The sequence below is a fragment of the Leptodactylus fuscus genome, chromosome 9, assembly GCF_031893055.1.
Source record: "Leptodactylus fuscus isolate aLepFus1 chromosome 9, aLepFus1.hap2, whole genome shotgun sequence".
In the NCBI taxonomy this organism is placed as follows: Eukaryota; Metazoa; Chordata; class Amphibia; order Anura; family Leptodactylidae; genus Leptodactylus; species Leptodactylus fuscus.
In genome coordinates, this window is record NC_134273.1 from 44,427,175 (window position 1) to 44,451,901 (window position 24,727).

General features: G+C 44.8%; 1 protein-coding gene across 2 annotated transcripts in view; it reads right to left on the bottom strand.

Moving 5' to 3' along the window:
- GTPBP1 (GTP binding protein 1) overlaps positions 1-12,899 on the bottom strand; it is a 144,317-nt gene extending 131,418 nt beyond the window's left edge. For both annotated transcript variants that reach the window (XR_012717456.1, XM_075286833.1), the window contains exons 1-2: positions 12,724-12,899; positions 1,654-1,765 (exon numbers count right to left, since the gene is read on the bottom strand). Coding sequence is in view for 1 of the 2 variants with exons in the window: in XM_075286833.1 (XP_075142934.1) it covers positions 1,654-1,765; positions 12,724-12,882 (271 nt within the window). In the remaining variant the exon portion in view is untranslated. The remainder of the gene's footprint in view (positions 1-1,653; positions 1,766-12,723) is intronic.
- Positions 12,900-24,727: the final 11,828 nt, after the last annotated feature.

Genomic DNA, 24,727 nt, shown 5'->3' on the forward strand with positions numbered 1-24,727 from the left:
CTATAGGAAAGTGGGCTGTATTTACATACTGTATAAACAGAAAGGAAAATTACAGGAAGATCTTATTAAATGAAGTACACATGGACAGCAACATTTAGTGACACTGTGTTAAGAAACAGATAATCTGGATGTTAAAATTTACATTAGTAGGATCATACGCATAAAAAGTACTTTGTACTTTATCAATTCCCAACACAGGCTGTAAATAGGACAAGGTCAGCAGGACCAGCCCTACATGGTCTTTGAGATTAGAAGTCATGGCCTAGTGATTAGGTAAAGAAAAGAAAAAGACCGCTTCAGCAATGTCTTATTCACACACGCGTGAGCTGGTATGGACATATAATTAGGGAGTTGTAAAGGACTATTGTACTACATGCTGATCTCCAGCAATACCAAAGGTGAAAACTACTGCAAAATGCAGCAAAACGCATTACGTATATTATAGAACAGGAATTCTCCTCCGGCCTCATCAATGCATCTGTTGTGATGCCACAGTCTTTACCAGCAATGAAATAATACCGCATAGTGCCGACCAAATGCCATTGTGCTGTATATACAATATCTTCTCCAGTGGCAACCAAATACTACAGTACAGGACACACAATACCAGTGTTCAGCAGAAAATGCCTCCCAGAAGAGCCAGACACCAAAGTACAAAATACTGCTCCGAATGTGCCAAACACTACAATGCAGCACTAGATTGCACCCCAGCAGCACCAAACTAATACTACTGAGCACCACAAAATACCTCCACAGAAGCTCCAGATGCCACTGTACAGCTGCACTTGTAGCAGTATTGCCCCCCCAATCCTCCCCTCTGCGTATGACCAGTACAGTCTTCCTCCATTCAACCTCTAACTCCTCAAATTTTCCCCAATATACCCCCCCCAACACCCACTGTCAGGGACATCCCCACAACAGAGGGATAAGGTAAGAGAAGGTAGAGTCTGGCATGTAGTGGTTAAAATAAGGTATGGCATGGACTCAGTAGGTGACGCTGTCTCAGCTCCGTGGGTGTTAGCTGTGTTTCTGGTGGATGAAACCTGCTAGCCAGTCACTGTTAACACACAGGCCACCCCAGCATTTTTGGGTACAATATGGTCCAACTAGAAGCCAAATATGCCTCTCAAAGGAAAACAACCTGCCAGGTGGTGCCTCATACTAACATTCACCATGCAGAGCCCTCTTGTGGATTCTCAGCAAATCAGGCAGCACCTTAGGTCACCTATTCCATAAAATAAAGCCCCAACAAAGTATAAAAGTATAATTACCCATATCCCTGGGGCAGTCATATTACCGCCCCAGGGACACTTTCTGATAATCCGGTATCATCAATACTTACGTGCCTTCATGTCTGGGAATGGCTCCTCCCCTCTTCAAGTGCTTGCTGGAGACTGGAGACACTGCGTCTGCGAAACATGTGCAGTAGAGATGGCAATCCATCTCTACTGCACATGGAGTAGTGACAGGGAGGTAGTGTGGAAGGTACACAGAAGGAAGCCAGCACCAGTAAACAAATGCAGAAGATGCAAGGAGCTCCCATTAGTAGATTTTTATTCCCTCCCCCCCCCAGTCAAGAAAACTGATAAAATAATGGAGGTGGGCAGTAGCAAGAGGGAAAATACATGTATTGCTCTGAGGACAGAAACTTACCAGACCCTTGTCCTATTACATATATTGTTTCTCCCCTTCCCTCGTCCATTCGATCTCGTAGCTGATGTAGTAGACTGTCATACTGCTCTGCGCTGGGGCTCACCAAGACATGCTGAAAATAATAGACAGGGTCAATGTGTGAACTTCAAAATACACAGACCACAAGGCCGTGACTTTCATGATCCTCTAGCAGGTCTCCATTATAATATGTATCCCACAACTTCATCAATATCCATTCAGAAACATCATCGCTTGCACAGGGCCTCAACCTCAGAAAATTTTGGTAATGACAGCACTGAGCTTCCAGACCAGGGGGAAAGGTAAAATGAACGACAAAAAATAAAAATAAAAATGAATGAATGAATGTATGAATGTATGTACATACGCATACATGTATGATCAGTCAGTCTTTAATTGTTTCCTATTTGGATTCTATATTCAAAGCTCTCTGCCTTAGACAATAAAACCAGGATAAACTGATTTGTCTTAACATCTCTTAACAGGTCTTTAAACCGCATAACAGAATTACTGGTCACCCATCCCATATATTTTACAACTTACATGTTCCATATAACATACAAACAGGTTTACCAAGAATAATGGATTACAAGAAAGTCATTCAAGAGAAATACACAAGCAATAAATGTGCTCCACCTGGCAGACCCAGAGATTTCACTCACCTAAGCCTTAGAGACGAGGATCTGACTTCACTGACCACTCAAACTAGTAGTGAAATGCCTTCTGATCCCCCAGTCCCATATATAATGTACTGTGCAAAAGTTTTACTTAAATGTAGGAAGAAAATGCTGCATAGTAAGAATGCTTTCAAAAATCGAGTGTGACGTCTGTGCCCATTTCCCTCACACTGTAGGCAAATACACCCCGAGGAATTTTACTTCATCCTTCTGACCATGGCTCTTGGCCTACCAACTTCACAGCTCTGATTCATGAGATAACTAGTGATCGATTTATAAAAAGCAAAAATGTCTGACAAGCTGTATATCTAATTATACAATACCAATAATACTAGAATATTATTAAAATGACTAATCGTCTTCCTTAGGCCTTGGCTCACCTTGGAGCCTCTCTGGGGCCCCGAGGCACATTTGTGGAGTTGCTTGGTTATACATGACTTCTGGAGGGAGGTGGTAGATCTCCTGACAGCTGTCCTAAATTGCCCTGTCCCGTTTTCTCCCAAGGTTTGTCTATTTGGTGTACTGGATGAGGAGGTGTGGCTGCATCATACTCGGATTTTCCTTCGGGAGTGTTTATTCTACGCCAGGAAGGCCATCGCCCTGCAGTGGATGGCCTCACGATCCCAGTCTGTGTCTCAATGGAGGAAATTGGTTAATTTGATCCTTCCGTTCAACCAGATTATATACACTCACCGGCCACTTTATTAGGTACACCTGTCCAACTGCTCGTTAACACTTAATTTCTAATCAGCCAATCACATGGCGGCAACTCAGTGCATTTAGGCATGTAGACATGGTCAAGACAATCTCCTGCAGTTCAAACCGAGCATCAGTATGGGGAAGAAAGGTGATTTGAGTGCCTTTGAACGTGGCATGGTTGTTGGTGCCAGAAGGGCTGGTCTGAGTATTTCAGAAACTGCTGATCTACTGGGATTTTCACGCACAACCATCTCTAGGGTTTACAGAGAATGGTCCGAAAAAGAAAAAAACATCCAGTGAGCGGCAGTTCTGTGGGCGGAAATGCATTGTTGATGCCAGAGGTCAGAGGAGAATGGCCAGACTGGTTCGAGCTGATAGAAAGGCAACAGTGACTCAAATAGCCACCCGTTACAACCAAGGTAGCCAGAAGAGCATCTCTGAACGCACAGTACATCGAACTTTGAGGCAGATGGGCTACAGCAGCAGAAGACCACACCGGGTGCCACTCCTTTCAGCTAAGAACAGGAAACTGAGGCTACAATTTGCACAAGCTCATCGAAATTGGACAACTGAAGATTGGAAAAACGTTGCCTGGTCTGATGAGTCTCGATTTCTGCTGCGACATTCGGATGGTAGGGTCAGAATTTGGCGTCAACAACATGAAAGCATGGATCCATCCTGCCTTGTATCAACGGTTCAGGCTGGTGGTGGTGGTGTCATGGTGTGGGGAATATTTTCTTGGCACTCTTTGGGCCCCTTGGTACCAATTGAGCATCGTTGCAACGCCAAAGCCTACCTGAGTATTGTTGCTGACCATGTCCATCCCTTTATGACCACAATGTACCCAATATCTGATGGCTACTTTCAGCAGGATAATGCGCCATGTCATAAAGCTGGAATCATCTCAGACTGGTTTCTTGAACATGACAATGAGTTCACTGTACTCCAATGGCCTCCACAGTCACCAGATCTCAATCCAATAGAGCATCTTTGGGATGTGGTGGAACGGGAGATTCGCATCATGGATGTGCAGCCGACAAATCTGCGGCAACTGTGTGATGCCATCATGTCAATATGGACCAAAATCTCTGAGGAATGCTTCCAGCACCTTGTTGAATCTATGCCACGAAGAATTGAGGCAGTTCTGAAGGCAAAAGGGGTCCAACCCGTTACTAGCATGGTGTACTTAATAAAGTGGCCGGTGAGTGTATATAAAAGGTCGGGGCTGCCCCCAGATATTGGTCAAGGTTTGGGGAGCGTGGTGTGACTCTCCTCTTACCCAGTACTCTGCCCCCTTGATGCACTCAGCATTGGGCGCCTTTTAATCCTGAGAGGGAGACTTGTTGAATGGGCTGTAGCCCCCTTCTGTTGGGTTTCTATGCGGCCGCCGAGGTGCTTCATTCCTGTTTCACTTCTTTTGTGCGAAATGGTCAGGCCTGGGTTGGGGTGGCGCGGTGGCAGATCTTTGTTTGTTTGTAACCCTTTTCTTTTCCTTAATTTTGTATTGTGTATGCACTCTCCTGATTGTATTGTTTATTTTGTTATATCTTCTTCAATAAAACGAGTTAAAAAAAAAAAAAAAAGACTGATCGTGGCATTTTGAACACAGAATTGGCAACCTGATCCCCCAACTCACGGCCCTGGTGGGGCTGTCTTGTGTGCTTGTTGTTCAGAGATTGAACTGCGTAGTGATATAACCAGGGACCATAGGAAAAATCCTAACTAAGGCAGACAAATTTTTTTTTTTTTTTTTTTTTAAAAAGTGTCGTTTTACAGTCACTATGTAGTAGATTGGATTCTAGTGTATCCCCTCCCCACACAGCTGTAAAATACAGGCAACAGACACGCTGCCATTTCCAAAACCGCTGCGGTTTTGGAAATTGCAGCAAGTCAATTAAACCTACGTCAACACTGGCGATTTTCCTATAGATATGATTGAAGCAGAAAGTCAACAGTTTTAGTCAGGTCTGAAGAAAGTTCTGTATAGTAAGAATGCTTGCAAAAATAGAAGTGTTAAAATGGTGCTCCAAGACATTATTATTATTTATTTTATTTGTTCATATGGCAGCTAGTGGACCAGGAAACATAAAGAAGCACTCACCTGTCCCCTGGCCTTCATCTTTAGCAGTCTGTCTGTATACAAGTCCTTTGGCCGTTTGTGCTTGGTGCCCGCACAGACAATTACAGGCCTCGGTCCTCAGCAGTCACCTCATCACAAACAGCACATCAAAGAGGTCTCGTGCAGTTTGTGAAGAGGTTGTTGCCAAAGCCTGCGATTGGCTGCAGTGGTGCCCTTGCACAAATGGGACGCGACTGGTGACGTCTTCAAGGGACCTGTATACAGAAGAATGGTGCTCCTGCTGCTGGAAACTAAGGCTCAGGGAGAGAGGAATAATGGTTTGTTGTGGTTGTCAACTTGCTGCAGTTTTAAATAAAATGTGTCTTGGAACACCCCTTTAATAGTTTATTTCTGCTAGTTTTCAACAGTGAATGTACAAACAGAAATCTAAAAATCACTATTTGATGTGACTTTTGCCCTTTGCATTCAAAAACAGCAATTCTTCTCTGTACATTTGCAGACAGGTTTTTTTTTTAATTCGGCAGGGAAAATGTTTCAAAGTGTTTCTCAAATCCTTCTGACGTCATATAATCCCAGACAGACTGAAGTTGAGATCAGGGTTCTGTGGGGCCAGATCACTTCCAGGGCTCCTTGTTCTCTTTATGGTGTATATTTGGGTTACTGTCTGCATCAGCAAGGACTCTATCAGCCAAAGATTTCACAGCAGACTAGGGTTCAAGATGTGCTCATGACCTAGCTCACACTGTCAACAACCGGGGGAGGGAGACCTGCTTCTCCATCTACCCTAAGCCACCTCAGGTACCACTAAACCCAGCCTTACAGAGGTGTTCATCCCTCCCCAATAGCGTGATGCAACCCCATAAGCATCATCTGCATGGCAAAACATGGAGACATCCCAACCCAGTGAACCCCTCGTATTCACGGTTACCACCTCCTTCTCCTCTCCAGGCACAGTATATTCACTACCCCATAAAAAGTCAGTATTTCACAATAACCCTGGTTAATATATCGAGGATTGGGCCAGAACCCAACTGAGTTGGGCCATTCAGGAAAGCTCTTTCTCTGTTGGAAAGGTGAGGTTTTAGTGTAAATTTCTTCATTCTGAAAGGAGTTAAATCTCCAGTCAAAATCTGCTAAATAAAAGCACCATGCTGTGAATTTTAGAATCCACAAAGGAGGGCAATCTACAAGCAGAACATTTCGACAGAACGTAGATAAGACAAATTAAAATGCTGGAGCTTTATAGATTAAGATTAAAGGCACAAGTAGAATATTAAAAGTGTTACTATAAATCATTGGGGGGAGGGGTAAACAAAAAAATAAATAAATTAAACCACACCATGAAACACTGATTCTGTGGGGCTAGAAGACACTCACGTCCTATATAAAAATTCTACTAGGAGGAAACTTCCAAAAACTATAGTCCGTGTGTCATTGTGCAGCTTGGTTTTAATCTTAAAACAACCAAATAGCAAGACCAACAATAATGTATCCCCATCCCCCCAACTTGTTCAAAGGTCCCATGCTGAAGCATATATAAAAATATATCGTAAAGGGTGAATAAACATATACAGTATTTGTCCAGGCTTTGAAAAGAACTGTCACCTGTTTCTGACTTACTACTGGTTCCCACGGTTCACTTCTAGGAATTTTTCACTCACTTTAGTGAAAACCAATTGGCCACGTCACAACTTCACGTACAAGCACTTATCTTCTAGATTAAGTAAGAAAGGCCACAGCGGCTGGAGAAGGAACTTCACTGAGGCAGAGAGAAATTGCCCACTTTGGCTTGCAAATACTAATGCAAAATACCAAAACATTATTGTGAAAGGAACTGTAGGCCGTATTCACACACAATATTCTACATGGCATTACATTGACACTATACTGAAAGTTGGTACTCTGTATGACTGCCAGTCTGCCTCCCCCAAATCACATGACCATGGTAAGAGTTTTATCCTCTAGAAGTAACAGAATGAACGACAGCAAGCAGAGATCTAGAAAACCGTGAGGAATTGATACAGAAAGTATATTGGAAAATATCTTTTTATATCTATGTATATATCTTTTTATTGTACATTTGTTTGTCAATATTGGTCTGAAAGTGGCCAACCCCTTTAAGTATTGTTAAAGCAGAAAACCCCCTTAATGCGAATGACCATCCTTATAAATATCATATCCTGTGGAGACTAACTCTCCGCACCCCATCTGTTTGAAGGGGCTGTGAAGCTCAAGTGCTGCAGCCTCTTTATTGTTTAGATGGGTTAGTCTGCCTACACCCTGTCGACTTGCAGCGTTAGCACAGGGAATTACAGCGTGTCCCATTCATTTACATGAGACAAAGCTGAAATACTCTATAGAGCTGATACCAAGAAGACAGACTCATGTAAACAACGCTGGCATATCCTACACTAGCAGTTACTCGCGACTTCGTCTGTGGGATGGCGGTGGCGTTGAACCGCCTATATGTGTTGTCCCCCATCTCTGCCCCCAGTTTCTTGTCCCCCCCATCCCTGCCCCCAGTTTGGGCTGCCGCCATCTTGTTCACTGTGTCCCTGCTCAATCGGCACGCCCACATTCAGCCCCCAACCTATGGTGCCGCAGCCCTGGCTCTATAGCCCGCCCACAGCCTGCCATGCACCAATAGGAGGTGTGTGGACAGACCAGCGCTGGCGGAATGCCAACTTCTACAGCCGAGCCTGGAGGGGTCTTTGGAGGATCACGGTGGCGATTTGGGGGTGAGTGGCCCACATTTTAAGTAGCCTACTACCTTTTCCTGGCAAATATGTGTGTGTGTGTGTGTGTGAAATTTCCCCAAAATCCATTCAGCCGTTTGGCTGTGATTGAGGAACAAACATCCAAACACACAAACCCACAAACTTTCACCTTTATAATATTAGTAGGATATAATGTATGTGGCCTACAGCATATGACTGTTTGTACCAAAATATGTGACTTTGGCATATTTGCACCATACACACCACTTTTCTGAAAAGTGCACCGTTCATGGAAGGCACATTGCCTCTTGTGGTCTAGAAGATTTACTATGTCTTACACCAGAAATTGGCAGAGATCCACTCCAGTTCCTAGCTGGCATAGATTTGAGTTTCTTGTGAACAGAGGACAAAAGACGCACCCAATTCCTGAGGAGGCATATACCACTGATTCTGGAGCTAGATACAAGGTGTACAACTTAAAGCCACTTTGCAAGGCCCTTCCAACTTCCAGCATCCTTCCCAGAGCTCCGCCATGTTTGAAGCTGAGCCAGAGGTGGGCAGCAAGTTTTACGTATAGGAATACGGATTTGTGTCAGGTAGGGTCAATCTATTATTTTTCTTAGTGGTTTTCTAAACGTATAAGAGGTTTTGCCCTAGCACTGGTCTCAGTGTCCCATGTAAATGTGCCGTTACTACTAGGGGGAAAGCCTGGGCTTCAACATTCCCAATCTCAGAGATCTGACTATGATATATCATCTCCTGATTTAAGGATGTCGAACATATTACCAAGTATAAAAGTACTGCAAATGAATGGAGACAAACTATGTAATAAAAGATAATCACGGTACAGTCAGTCATTCATTCCACATATTTAAAGGGGCTCTATCACTGGATTTTCGCTATTTTAGACATATGCCTGAATAGCCTTTAAAAAGGCTATTCAAGTCCTGCTAATCGTTTGTTAAAAGACCCCCCCCCCGCCCCGTTTTAATGAATTACCTTTTAAACGTATATGTAAATGCACCGTGGGCGTTCCCGTGCACCCCACTGTTCACGCCCCCCTCTCTTGGTTCTTGTAAGCAAATCCCTCCTCCTGCTTTCGATTCACAGCCTCTAACTATCTCTTCCCTGCTAGTGGCACAGGACCTGTAATAATGTCACTACTGCTCTGTGATTGGCTTGTCCCTGTGATGACATCACTACAAGGTCCTTCTAAATAGTGATCTATGCACAGCATGGGCTGCAGCTCCCTGTGTCTATCATAGATCTCCATGTGTATAGTAGATCTATGCTATGATAGAAAAAGGGAGCTGCAGCCCCTGCGCTGCATAATCACTACTTAGAAGGACATTGTAGTGATGTCATCACAGGGACAAGCCAATCACAGAGCAGTAGTGACATCATCAGAGGTCCTGTGCCACTAGCAGGGAAGAGACGTGAAGGCTGTGAATCGAAAGCAGGAGGAGGGACTTACATACAAGAACCAAGAGAGGCGGGTGTGAACAGAGGGGTGCACGGGAACGCCCACTGTGCATTTACATATACGTTTAAAAGGTAAGTCATTAAAATGGGGGGGGGGGGGGTGTCTTTTAACAAACGATTAGCAGGACTTGAATAGCCTTTTAAAAGGCTATTCGGGTATAGGTTTATCTAAAATAGCGAAAATCCAGTGATAGAGCCCCTTTAAGTACATGAGGAGTCCTCTTTTTGCTACAATTAGTTATTCATGGCCTAGGCATCATAGTCAACAGTGTCCTGTGAATCTCATTCACTTCTTTGTCTTACTTGAAAATCATTTTTTTGTTGCATCTATTTTTTTTTCTTCTTTTCAGTTTTTCCCTATCAGTAGGTCTTTGGAGTATGGGAAGAAATCCACGCAAACAGGGGGAAAACATACAAACTCCTTGCAGATGTTGTCCGTGGCAAGATTCAAACCCAGGACTCCAGCGCTGTAAGGCTAACCACTGAGCCACCGTGTTGCCCCCCACATTTCTTATTTGTGATTTTGTAATAGCCCACAAGTAGTCTATGGGGTTAAAATCCGGTTAATGCTTTTCAGAATGGCCAAATATTTTTGGCCATGCCTTCAACATAAGGCGTCTCTGGTCTAACAGCTGTAAATGCATGCCAAAACATTGCTATGTATGGGGTGTATTGGGGTTTGTGGATTTAGTTAGGGTCTCTAGGTGAGTGTTGAAAATACCTTGACCTATGCCCTTGGACTTTAATGCTAGTGTCAATAGGAAAAAAAACAAAAACACAACAAGTGTATATCACAGTCCAGGCTTCTTTCCCCATGACAGGCTCTTCACCATAGCAGTTCATTCATAACAGTTCTAGTGCTGCGGCAACATTTCAGAAGTTGGTGATGAACCACCAAGCCACAAACATCAACCCTACAGGAGGCCATTTCTTTCAGCACCATTCGGCCTCAAAAGAGAGAAACTTATTATTCCCTGAATCAGGAGTAGTTTTTATTTCCCTTCCACAGCGTCCTTTCCAGAAAGTTTCTTTTGTACCCAATACTTTATTCAGTTTCAGTCTCTTACCCCCTCAAATCATCATTTCAGTATTTTCTTTCAAAGTAACAATGTTGTGCATTTTCAGGACTGACACCATGTTTACACCAGAAGTCACACAAGGACAGAAATTATAAATGACAACCTCAATGACAAACAGCTTTAGGTCAGACTGATATAGAGAAAATGTAATCTAATATTAGTCACTGACAAGTGCAGACACGTACTAATAATATATACACACACACACACACAAACACATTCAAACCAATATGCATGAAAAGTTAAAGAAAATAGGGGGCGCTAAGGAGTTGTCCAGACAGCCAGAACTCTCCCAGGTCTGACATCATAGATCTTCTATTATGCCCTGCTTTAGGGTGATGCCCAGTCTATTAAAATATAGAAGACTTCCTTCCAAATGGTGAATGACATAACCATAAGAAAGAAAAAAAAATCATAATTCAGAAATTGTAGTTTTAATAATAATGATACCAAGAAAAAGGTCAGCTCATCCCATGAAAAGTGAAAGAACATAATTAAAAAATAATGGGTGACAGAAGAAAAAAAAAAAAAAAAGTTTTAATACTGTAAAAACAAAACAGCTATTGGAAAAGCAACCGAACAGCTGGTGGGAAAGGGTTAATAGACTGTAAATAAGTTATCTGATAATGAATCATAAAAAGTAACAATAGTCTCACTTTCAGGATATTTATGACCTAGGAGATATAAATAGAGAAAGGTTTGTTTAGAAACTAAGTTACAGGAGGAATGTGAACAGCGCTCCACCCACCACTGTCATCCTATTGCCGGCACATTTCATCAGCCTATCGAGTCAATCATATTGGATTGTCCATCACATGTAGGAAACTGCCAGCAGCAAATAAAGCTTCCTGCATCATATATAATGGACGAGCAGAGCCATATAATGGAAATGTGCACGGCTCAGGAGAAATGACAGGCATTCAGGTTCTAGCCCATTCATAGAATAAAGCACAATGTCAACCAGCAGTGAGCGGCTTCATGGTGCCTGTCAGCTCTCTCATTATGTGACCTATAGTATGGGAACAAGAATTACACCTTCATACACAGCAAGTAACCTACAACAGATGCTAAGAGATGAACTGTACACACCAAAGATAGCAAAACATTCCATACCATGATATTACAGGCATGGATTACTGGATATATAGTACTAATACCATCTAATAAGGAATCCTGACCCCCCCCCCCCAAAAAAAAAAAAAAAAAAAAGAATATGGCCACTGGTTTCATGAACTGGGTTTTCAGAACATTATAGGGGTTGAACAAGTTTAACACAAAAAAAAAAACCCACACAATACTTCAAAGGTAGAATAGGAAACCATTTAAAATAATTTCTAAAAGGGTGAGAAGCTTTAAATGTCCTGCTGTTAATCTTAGATATCCTCTTTAATATAGATGACCTATACTCAGGACTAGTCATCACTATAAGATTGTTGGGTGTCCGGCTAAGAGTCTACTTAGCATATTGGATGCTGACACTAGTAGAAACGATTGCCCAGGAAAATTGGGGTCTAGTGGAGCTGAACCTATTGAAGGATGGAGATGGAGTTTGTGAAAATGACAAAATGTAGCCAGGGACACATTGTGTATTTTCCTCAGGTTAGCTGCTGTGAAGTATGGTAGCAGTATAATGAATGGGACAGCATCTACACACTGCTGAAAAAAAACAAAAAAACTTGCAGTGTGAAATGTTGCCAAGGGTGAAAGCCAGGTCAGACGACCAAGTATGTGCGGCTGATGGTGGCAAATCCCAGACATCCCGCAGCGGACCTGTCCTGTAGGAGATAAACCTTTTATGTTCAGAGAAGTAGCCAATACAAGTTAGAGCTGGCCACAAGACTGGGCATCTATATTGGTAAGTGAGCCCACGTCTGTGGCACATCAGATGTACGTGACACTGCCGCGGTCCTGTCTATAGTAGTGAAATATTCCCACTGACCCAGATATGGCAGAGGAGTGTAAGAAAGTTGTGGAGAAGACAAGTCCATGATGTGCTCTGGGTCTTCCACCTGCAGGGGAGGCTGCTCTATTCATTCTCAGTACCAAGGGACAAAATGGACTTAAAAAGTACAAAAATGCCCATAGAGCAGAAAGGAGCAGTGACCAAGTATAGAAGAGACTTCACACAAAGCTGCCACATCTACCCAGGAGTCACATCCATAGCACAGACCCGGCACCATACACAGCAGTGCTGGCAGGTACACATGGTAACCAGAGGCCCACATCCCCGCCCTCTCTTATGTGACACGTCCACTTGCCCCTACACTTAGCCGGGGGCCCTGCTGTCATACAGAATCCCGGGATATCTGGGTGCTTACTTTACTAGTCAGGTCGACTTCAGACTCTCCATTCCTCAGAGGCTCCCCGTCCAGGCTACAGTCCGAATCCTCCGCGTCAGGTTCTGGGGAGAACATTGAAGCTGGGACTGGGGACTCGCATAGATTCGGCTCCGGCTGCGATGCTGATGGAGACGCCATCTTGGAAATACTGCTTACCTTCCTGCAGCTCATTACCAGACTTTCTAACGGCCGCCCCCGTCTCCTCATTCTGATTCCCGATTGGCTGTTGCTGTGCGAGACCGACAAAAGTGACATTAGTAAAACACGCCCAGTATTAAACTGCTCATATTCAGAAATATTAAGCAGGCTCCGCCCCTTTGTGGGCGGTGTAAACGCTTCACGCGGCTCATTGTAAACAGTTCTGCTCTGTGTGCCTGTCTGACACCTTCATATAGCTATAATAGGGTCTATAGCCCCCCCCCCCCCACCGAGCACGCACTCACCAGTAATACCTGTAATAGTCCATAGAGCCGTCACAGAGAGGGCGCTCACCAGTAATAGTCTATAGGGCTCCCCCACAGAGAGAGGGCACTCCCCCATAATATCTGTAATAGTCTATAGCCCCACACACACACAGGGAGGGCACTCACCAGTAATAGTCTATAGGCCCCCCACAGAGAGGGCACTCAGTAATAATACCTGTAATAGTCTATGTTTTTCAATACCATTGCTACGCTGATGACCCAAATATAGCTCTCTTGACCAGATATTACCTGTCTGTTGACCAGAGTTCCAGAATGTTTAGCGACCGTAGCCTCCTTCCTCTCCTCCCGCTTTCTCAAACTCAACATGGAGTTCATCATCTTCGCCCCACCCCGTACGGCCCCTCTACCTGATCCATCTATCAAAGTTAACAGAACCACACTTACCCTGTCCCACCTGTCCAATGTTTTGGGATAACCCTGGACTCCGACCTATCCTTCAAGTTGCACATTCAAACCCTCAATACCTCCTGCTGCCCCGCCTTCAACTCAAGAACATCCATGGAATCCGCTCCTTCCTCATCCCTGAAACTGCTAAAACGCTAGTCCATGCCCTCATAATCTCTCACTTAGATTACTGCAACACTCTTCTCAATGGACTCCCAGCAAACACCCTCGCCCCCCTCCAGTCCACCTAACTGCACGGCTTGCTTAATTCACCCCCCCCCCTTCAGCTGTCCCCCTCTGCCAATCCCTTCACTGGCTACCCGTTGCCCAGTGAATTGAGTTTAAGTTACAAACGCCGACATACAAAGCAACCCACAACCTGTCCCCTCCATATATCTCTGAACTAATCTCCCGCTACCTGCCCACACGTAACCTCAGATCCTCCAAAGACCTTCTACTCAGCTCTGCTCTCATCTGCTCCGCACACAACAGTCTCCAAGAATTCTCTTGTGCATCCCCCATAACTCCTTACGAAGACACAAGACTGACTCCTACAATCACAGGCTCCAAGAAGGCCCTGAAGACTCCCCTATTCAGGAAGGCCAATAACATTACTGTCACCGCACCACCATCTGAACAGTCTCTCCCCTCACCTTCTGTCTCTATCCCTCTTCCCTCATAGATTGTAAGTCCTTGCAGGCAGGGCCCTCTACCCCACTCTGCCAGTAAGTCCTTGTTAGTATTATATCTGTTAGTATATTTTGTGTATTGTATGTAAAACCCCAAATTTAAAGCACCATGGAATTAATGGTGCTATATAAATAATAGTCTACTGGGGCCCCCACAGGGAGGGCACTCACTAATAATACCTGTAATAATCTATAGGGCTGTCACAGAGAGAGCAGGTTTTGTGAAGGCTCCCAGGCCTGTCTTTCAGTACATTATATTTCAGGCTACTCCATGTAGCCTGCAATAGAAATGCTGGATTTTTGTCATGCATCAACATTGTAATGCATTGCATTAGTGCAAAAACCCTAGGGGGGGTCTAATAAATGAAAAAAAAAAAAAAAAAAAAAATTGTAACAAATTATATATATATATATATATATATATAATATTAAAAGGGATCCCATCATTAAAACGCAAATTTATGTGACTAACACGTAGGAAGGCTATTCTTCTATCTTTAGATGTCTTCCCCACACTGCCGTTCGGTAGAAATCCCAGTTTTTGTTGGTATACAAATGAGTTCTCTCACAGCACTGGGGGTGTCCTCAATGCTGCGAGAGAACTCTCCAGCGCCGCCTCCATCATCTTCACGAACGGCCTCTTCACGCGTCTTCTTCCGGCGCTGGGGGTCAAACTTCTAGGCCTCAGGCAGAGCCGACTGCGCATGCCCACAGGCCACAAGAATAATGGCTGCTTACACACGTACGGTACGGTACCGTACAGTAAACGCCATAACGGAAAAGTTTAATAAGTTTTGCCTCTAATAAAAATTTGAATAAAAAGTGATCAAAGCAAAAGCAATTCCCCAAAATGGTACAACTAAAAAGTACACCCAGACCTACAAAAAAAAAAAAAGATAAAAAAAAAAACGACACCCTTAGAATATGGCGACTTTAAAAAACAAAATAAAACATTTTGGCCCAGTTTTGGATTTTTGTTAAGGGTTAAAATGTAAATAAAACTATACAAATTTGGTATCCCCAGATTCGTAATGAAACAGACTACAGATGACATTTTGGCTGCACAGTGAACGCCGTAAAAACAAAGCCCGTAAGAAAGTCACACAAATGCACTTTTTCTTCTAATCCACCCCATTCTGATTTTTTTTCCAGCTTCCTAGTACATTGTACAGAATAATTAATGGTAGCATTGCAGCAACTCAGTGGAGGAGATCAGAGAGTGTGGAATGAGACGACACTTGCTGAGCCACCTACTAGTAGAGTCCTCGTTTCCCCCCCGATGTACTCCTTGTTGGAGAGGGGACCTCTCAATACTGAGCTGGTGTGGAAGTTGTTCAGGAGATGCAGGCAATAACTGAGGAGTCCAGGATTGCATGGTAAACCAAATAACTTTTATTGAACAACGCCAACAGATGCTCCAGCAGCTTTGCAAGATGAATACAGCATACAGTTCAATATACCGTATTTTCCAGACTATAAGGCGCACATAAAAACCTACGATTTCCTCAGAAATCGTAAGTGCGGCTTAAAGTCCGGTGCGCCTTATATATGGATGGAAGCGGCGGCAAAGTCTGCGTGCCACTTCCATACATACATAAAAGGCACCGTAAGGGTGCATTCACACTACGGAACGCCGGCGTGTATCACAGCCGTACACGCCGGCGTTACAGCAGGGCTGCCGGACACTTCCCATTCATTTCTATGGGAGCCGGCATGCGAGCGCTCCCCATAGAAATGAATGGACAGACACTTCCCATTCATTTCTATGGGAGCCGGCATGCGAGCGCTCCCCATAGAAATGAATGGAAAAAAGCAGTCCATTCATTTCTATGGGGAGCGCTCGCATGCCGGCTCCCATAGAAATGAATGGGAAGTGTCCGGCAGCCCTGCTGTCACGCCGGCCTGAAACAGAACGTGAAACTTACCGAGCGGTGCAGGGCGGGCGGGCATTCAGGCCTCCTCTTCCTCCGATGTCCTGACCACTTCCTCCGGCGCTCGCGAACTAATGGCCTGGGCGCATGCGCAATATCATAATGCTTCTACTACTGCGCATGCGCCCAGGCCATTATGAGCGAGCGGCGCCGGAGGAAGTGGTCAGGACATCAGAGGAAGAGGAGGCCTGAATGCCCGCCCACCCTGCACCGCTCGGTAAGTTTCACATTCTGTTTCAGGCTTTTATTTTAAAACGGGGGGGGGGGGGGGGGGGGTAGTTTAATCTAACTTTTACGGTTGGGCTCTATCAGCATGATTTTGCTGATAGAGCCCCTCCTCGCCTGCCGAGCGCTTCCAATAGAAGCGGCTGGCACGCGGGGGGTTAAGCGGCCGCTGGCAAAGTCTGCCTGCCGCCGCTTTCAATAACATATAATGCGCACCGGACTGCGGCTTATAGTCCGGTGCGCCTTATATATGAACCGAGACGGACTATAAGGCGCTCATGGGCAATGCGGCTTATAGTCCAGTGCGCCTTATAGTCCGTAAATACGGTAAAATGTCCAGGACTTAAGAGTTTAGACAAGGCAATACACTCGTAGACACTTTAGTACTCGACGTATTTTTCTCCTCTCCTCCTTTCGTACCACTCCCTAAATTAGTTAGGGGATGAAGCAGGGCTAAGAGTCCTGATAGTGAAACCGGGTTCCTGGAAGGCAGACCCGTATTCACTACTTCTGTAACTACTATTGGCACGGATAGAGATGTCACTCGGGCAACCCCAAAGTTCTCTCACCGACTCCGGGGCAGCCTTCGGATGTACCTTGGAATAAAATAGCTTCACTTCTAGAACCTGGGCTGATGACTGAATTCTATCAGTCTCACAGCAGAGTGTATGTAAGATGGCTGATGCTGGAACTCTTTTCTCAGCAACTAGATGCTGGATCTGGACTGCACTAATCCTGGACTAACTTTGGCTGCCTAAACACTGTCACTTCACGGACGGCTAAAGAGGAGCGCACATGCCGGCGGCTGGTGCACCCGACACACCACATAACTGATCAGTGCAGCGGATACAGGGAGATGGATGGGGGGCCGGCCGGTGTCCCCAGGGATCAACCACATTCACCCTGAACACATTTCCTCCGTCGGCACAGCCATGTCCCCTCTCCACCCGGAGGAGTCTCCGAGTCCGGCGTCAGGTTGCTATTACAAGCCTGCGTAGTCTGCAATAGAGGCGCTGGTATTATGCAGTGCATTGCATAAAACCGGCGCTTCAATTGCAGTCTACCTGCCATAGGCTGCAATCGAAGTGAAAAACTGACAGGCTGGGGAGACAGCGCAAGGCTCCCGGCTGCCATAGCAACGTGACGCCGCGACCCGCCTCAACCTCTGGGAGCCGGCGATAACAGCGATCACGGCAGCGCCCACGCGCTGCCGGAGGAACTGCATACAACCTGTCGGTGGCCGCAATGATCGGCGATATTAACCCTTCCTGCACCTCAGTAACCCTGCTGGTCACCGGCAGGTATTATGCAATGCACTGCATTAAACCGATCCTTCTATTGTGGACTATGCTACGTGGCCTGCAATAGAAGCTCCGGTATTATGAAATGCATTACAATGCATAAGCATTGTAATGCATTGCGTTGCTCATCACACACCCTGGGGTTCAAGACCACAAAACACAGTGTAGGAAATGCACAAACAATTTTTTTTTTTTAAAAAAAAATAAAAAATAAAAACAGCAACCAAGAATAAACACAAAAACATTCACCACCCCTATCCCTAGAACACATACAAAAGTTATTAAAGGGATTCTACCATTAAAAAACTTTTTTCTGTGGATAACACGTCAGAATAGCCTTTAGAAAGGCTATTTGTCTCCTACCTTTAGATGGAATCTCCGCCGCGCCGTTCCTTAGTAATACAGTTTTTTTACCGGTATGTAAATTAGTTCTCTGGCAGCGATGGGGGCGGGCCCCAGCGCTGAAAATGCGATGAGGGCGTCCCCACCGCTGCCCGAGAACAGGATCCTGCGCCGCCTCTGTCTTCTGCTGGATCCTCCCCTTTTTTCTTCAGCAGCGTCACCTCTGTCGGCTCTTACAGTAGTAGAGCCGACTGCGCATGCTCGCAATTGCGGCCTCGGAACTATGGCCGTGCATGCGCAGTGTAAGAGCCGACAGAGGTGACGCTGCTGAAGAAAGAAGGGGAGGATCCAGCAGAAGACAGAGGCGGCGCAGGATCCTGTTCTCGGGCAGCAGTGGGGATGCCCTCATCGCATTTTCAGCGCTGGGGCCCGCCCCATCGCTGCCAGAGAACTAGTTTACATACCGGTAAAAAACGGTATTACTAAGGAACGGCGCGGCGGAGATCCCATCTAAAGGTAGGAGACAAATAGCCTTTCTAAAGGCTATTCCGACGTGTTAGCCACAGAAAAAAGTTTTTTAATGGTAGAATCCCTTTAAATACATATTAGGAATCCCTGTCTCCCAATGCCGCCAACTTCCGTCTCTTATACACCACCCAGAGTAAGCTCTGGCCTCGCCTGAGGGGCATGTGTGGAGCCTTTGGAGAGAGGGATTAGGGGGGGACAGTGGGGTGCACAGGGCTTTAGAGTAGGGAGGACACAGAGGAGGGTTTTCAGGGCCGCGCAAGATAACTTTCGGTGGCCCGCACGTACTACAGTGGCACGCGGCCTGTGGGGGAGGAGTTCACGGTGTGCTGTGTGAGAGGGGCCGGCGCAAAAGAGGGATTTGTGAGTCAGCGGGGGTCCGCGGGCACCGCGACATCATCCCCAACCGCGACCCGCCGACGAAGTCGCGGGTAAATGCTAGTGTAATATACATCTTATAGATGTAAGATATCTGCATTTATATTAGATTTCTAGCAATGATAAATAATGGTAAATGCAATGTCTAAATCTAGCAAGGTGATTCATAGTGTTCTGTTCAAACAGGCAAAGCCTACCCATCAACTTGCTGAAGAATACAGGGAGTGAGAAAAAGAGATAACAGGCAATGCTGCTCAGAGAGGGAGTTTGGAAAACCCTTGAGTGGATTGCTCACACAAACCGTAAAAAAATAAATAAATTGTGTGAATAGAGCTATCAATTTCTATGGGGTAGCATGCTGAGAGAAAAAACAGCAAGTACTTTAAAGACATACTGAAAGAGAACTTATTGTGGGAGCTCTACCTGGGACAGTAACTGAATGTCTAAATTGCAGCAGAATATGTTGGTACTATAAAAATAAAAGTGAAATCGGCAGCAGAAATGTGGGGTTCCCCCCCATGTTTGTAACGGAAGATAAAGTCCTGCATGCACGACTATCTTCCGTTACAAAATTAAAAAAACATTGATGGAAGATCGCTCTGGTCATGTTGTTAATATTAATGCCACAATAGGAGTAATGTAGCATTCCCTCTACAACAGAAAATTGGCATAGAGAGAAGTAGTAGGCACATGACTTTTTTTTTTCCACCCTGCTCACTACTTTTGGTAAAAGTGAGCAGGGTCATTGGGTGACACCTGACCCTGATATATTTACTACAAAAACTGGTATGAGTAAGAGTCGATTCACACACGGAGGAAAATGGTGAAAAATTTGGTGTGGAATTTTACACGCTGGAGAAAAAAAAAAAAAAAAAGCTGTCGGGAGCCTTCACACAGTTTACGCTTGCTCATTCTGAACGTAAAACTCGTTCAGAGTAAGCGGCGTAACAAACAGATCCCATTGACTTCAATGGGTGCCGGCAAACGCGCGCCACCCATTGAAATCAATGGGAGGCTTTTTTACCTATTCCTTTCAATGTGATACGCGCGTGATAAGGCTCCCTTCCATTGATTTCAATGGGTTCTGCTAGCTTTTTTTCCCCCCACTAGCTAGCAGTGCCAGTTAGCAGAACCCATTGAAATCAATGGGAGGCTTTTTTTTTTCCACACCAAATTCCTCACCATTTTCCTCTATGTGTGAATGGACCCCAATACCCCTACTCTGCACCAGCCCCTGACTGGCATAGACTTCAATTGTGGCACAGAGGAGTATACCAAATTTATTAAAAGACAGGAACCTCTAATAATCCAGGCAAATCTCGGTCACGCAGGAAGTGGATTAAGACTGGGGTAGTTTTCAAATGCAATTTTTTTTTTTTTTTTGTGTCTTATCAGTATGTCTTTGTAGACTGGGAGGAAATCCATGCAAACACGGGGAGAACATACAAACTCCTTGCAGATGTTGTTCCTGGCAGGATTCAAACTCCAGCGCTGCAAGGCTGCAGTGCTAAACACTGAGCCACTGTGTTGGCCCTTTTCAAATGCAATTCTCAAAGCCTATATTCAGACAAATGTGGTATAAACAGTGTGAAAAAAATTTACATTTTTTTAATGGCCATTTTGCACACAAGGGGCACCTGTTTTCATAGAAATTGGTCAGGTGAATACCGCCCATTCACATACACTGGGGTACATTTATCAACCTGTTTGGGCCTGATTTTGGCATGAGCTGCGCATTTGTGTTTTTAGAAAGAAAAGTAGGTGTGGCTACATAGGCAAACACGTGTTAGCCAGATTTATTATTTGTGCCTTACGTCGGGTTCACATCTGCACCCCGGTCTCCGTTTCCTGTCCAAAACTAGACAAGAGACAGAAACCTGCAGTCATTTTTCAAACTCATTCATTTGAATAGGTTTGGAAAGAGTACGGCCGTGAGCGCCTGTGATTGTTTTGTGCTCTCCGTGGCGAAAATGTTTTTTTTTTTTTTTTTTTTTTTTTTTTTTTAACCGGACACAAAGTCCTGCATGTCTGACTTTGTGTCTGGTTAAAAAAAAAAAAAAAACGGTTTCGGCGCGAAGAGCACAAAGCGCTCACAGGCGCTCATGGCCAGACACTGTCTGCCAGGTTTCCGTCTTCTGCCAACAGAAAACGGAGTTCGGGTGCTGGTGTGAACCCGCCCTTATTAACAAAAAACAAACAGACAAAAACTTAAACACAATTGCAGAAAAATTAGAAACAAAACTAGGCAAAGTTAGCAGACTTAACATTTAAAACAATTTTATAAATCCTATTCATCAATTAGGGCTCGTTCACATCTGCGTTCTTCTTTCCTTATTGCAGGTTTCCGTTTCCTGCATAAAACAGATGCAGGAGACGGAAGCCTGCAGGAGACTTTCTCACCCATTCATTTGAACGGGTGAGAAAGCTGTCCGGCCGTGCGCGGCAGTGAGCGTTTTGCACTCTCCGCCGCGAAACCGGGTTTTATAATCCGGACACAGAGTCGGACATGCAGTACTCTGTGTCCGGATAAAAAAATCCGGTTTCGCGGCGGAGAGCCTAAAACGCTCACCGCCGCGCACGGCCGGACCCGGTCTATGGTTTCCGTCTTCTGCCATGCAGAAGACGGAAACCATAGTACGGACACATTGAACGCAGGTGTGAACCCAGCGTTATTTGTATCAAATCTTAAAATGCATTACAGAGGTGTAACTAGGGGGCGGCGGACCTGGCCACACTCTTCCTTTACAAAATTAGTTTTCATTTTGGATATGGTTGCCAAAGTTTGTCCAAATACAGAAAAATCTGAGGAGCTCTCTTCAATGGACAAGCTGAAAGGATTTTAAGCTATCTTTGCTGATACAGAGAAGTTTCTGCTTCTTTACATACAATTCTGTTCTGTGTCTGCACCTAATTTATTATGTAGGCGCAAAAAAAGGCACAAGACACACAGCAAGCACAGGCGCATAGAATTTATCAACTGCTTGCTCTCAATTAGTGAATCACACCAGACATTAAAAGGGCGCAACTGTGTATAATTTCAGAGAAAAGCGGCGCATTAGATAAATAATATATATAATATATATTGTATAATATAAATACCCCACTGAATTTAATGCTCTCAGTTGAACATAGAATAAGGTGACAAGAACCTAGCCTTCTCCAAATAGCAGAAAACTTACCTCTTTCCAGACTTAGTCTACAAATAATAAGCAGTAGAAAGATTCCTATAATCTACTCTAATTAAAGTCACCTATAGCTAATTTGGAGGAGGCAGTCTCTGAATTTAACCCCTTCCTATAGCAGCCATTTTCTGTGAGGCTAAGGATTGGGTCACACTGGTGTATGTATTCCGTCCGGGGAGAGTCCGCATGGAGACCCCCCGGACGGAATACAATCGCAATTGCAAGCGCTGTGCTGTCAAAGCACAGGGACCCCATACACTGTAATCTTTGTATTGTCCCTTCATGTATTTGTACATTGTTATTAGATCTCCCCGTAGACATCTTTTCTCTAAACTGAATAACCCCAAGTTTGTTAATCTATCGTTGTACTCCAGTCCACCCATTCCCATAATCATTTTGGTTGCCCGTCTTTGCACTTTTTCAAGTTCACTTATGTCTGTCTTGTATATCAAGGCCCAAAATTGTGCACAATATTCTAAGTGTGGCCGTACCAGTGATTTGTATAGAGGCATAACTATGTCCTTGTCATGAGAATCTATATCTCTTTTGATGCATCCCATAATTTGATTTGCCTTGGCAGCAGCTGCCTGGTACTGGTAACTAAAGGTAAGCTTGCTGTCCACCAAAATCCCTAAGTCTTTTCCATTGGCAGTCTTACCCAGTAATTTACTATTAAGTACATAGTTGAGGGGATATCGTCACTCCATAGGGAGAGAACCACCATTTAGGTGTGTGGAGTCTTATTAAGCCATGAGCACTCCACTGTGCAAAGGAACATGGGAAGAATATGCAAATATGACTTCCATGATGTAATTAGTAAAAGAAAAAAAATATCCTTGTACCGTGATAGCCAGGGGATATGAAATGAAATAATTTTTTGAGAGAATTTCTCAGTAGTTGATACCTTTATCAACTACTGAGAAATTCTTTCAAAAAATTCTTTCACATGATGTAATTAGGAAGCCAGTGCTTCAAGAATGCACACAAATAGAGGGCGCTCACTGAGAATGTGCAAGTATATCTTCCATGATGTAATTAGGAAGACAGAGTCTCAGTCAAGAAAACCAATAGAGGGCGCTCCCTTTAAAGAGGACCTTTCACCATTTTTCCCAAAGGCAGTGTTATATACTGCCGGAAAGCTGACAGTGCGCTGAGTTCAGCGCACTGTCGGCTTTCCCGATCTGTGCCCGGTGTGAAGAGCTTACGGTCCGGTACCGTAGCTCTTCTATGGTCAGAAGGGCGTTTCTGACCATTAGCCAGGAACGTCCTTCTGCCTCGCGGCGCCAATCGCGCTGTACTGTGGAGCGGGGAGGAACGCCCCCTCCCTCTGCTCACACAGCTCGTCCATAGACGAGTATTATCAGGAGCGGGAGGGGGCGTTCCTCCCCGCTCCACAGTACAGCGTGATAGGTGTTGCTGGGCAGAAGGGCGTCCCTGGCTAAGTGTCAGAAACGCTCTTCTGACTGTAAAGCCTTACGGTACCGGGACCAATAGTGCTTCACCCGGGGCACAGAACGGGAAAGCCGACAGTGCGCTAAATTCAGCACACTGTCAGCTTTCCAGCAGTATATACCGGTAGAACTTCCTGTGCCCAATCTGATGAAAAGTCCTCTTTAAATATTAGATACAAGGGTCTATCTATGACCATGCTTAATTCCCTCAGAACTCATCATGAAAAAAAGACATGACCAACATGTGAAGTCCATGGAACAATAAAGTGTATTACACTATATCCCAAAAGGAGGGGAGCAGTCTTACCCAAAATATTTGCACACTGTTCTCCCTGATCTCTAATACTGTATTAGAAAGTATGATTAATGAGAGACAAATTATCTTAAAGGGGTTGTCTAGGGAATATTTAATCACTTACCCATGTTTTTGATGGTCAGCTCTGCAGGTCAGTCCAGTCATTAACTACCTGTGAGATTGGAGAAGGAGGCAAAATGACCCAGGGAGCTGTCACATGACCTCTGGGTCCATCAAATGCATCTCCAGAGCAGGTAACTGAATAAATACGCCCAAAACAATCCGTCTAAGGACTTGTTCACACGGCAGAAAAGTTTTCCGCCATGTGGTTTTTGGGCTAGTTCACACAGAGTTTTTTGGCAGCAGATTTTGACGCGGAATCTGCTTCAAAATCCTCTAGCAAAAAACGGCTCCCATTGAAATCAATCTAGCGGAAAAAAGAAGCGACATGCGCTTTCTTTCCGTGGCTGACTCGTCCGCGGCACGAGACTCCCTCTCGATTAGGCCCTAATCGGAGCAGAATGCCGCAACGGATGCCAGTGCACTGCATCAGTACGCCGCTCCTGATTAAGCCAGAACGAATGGGCCTAAACTGGAGTGTGTCTTGAGCTGTGGTATCCGCAGCAAGATAGGGCTTGTCGCTTCTTTTTTTCCGCTACTAGCTAGCGGATAAAAAAACGCGAGCAACTCCCATTGAAGTCAATGGGAGCCATTTTTGCAGGCAGATTTTGAGGCGAATTCCACGTCGAAATCCGCCTGCAAAAAACTTTGTGTGAACATACCCTAATACATACA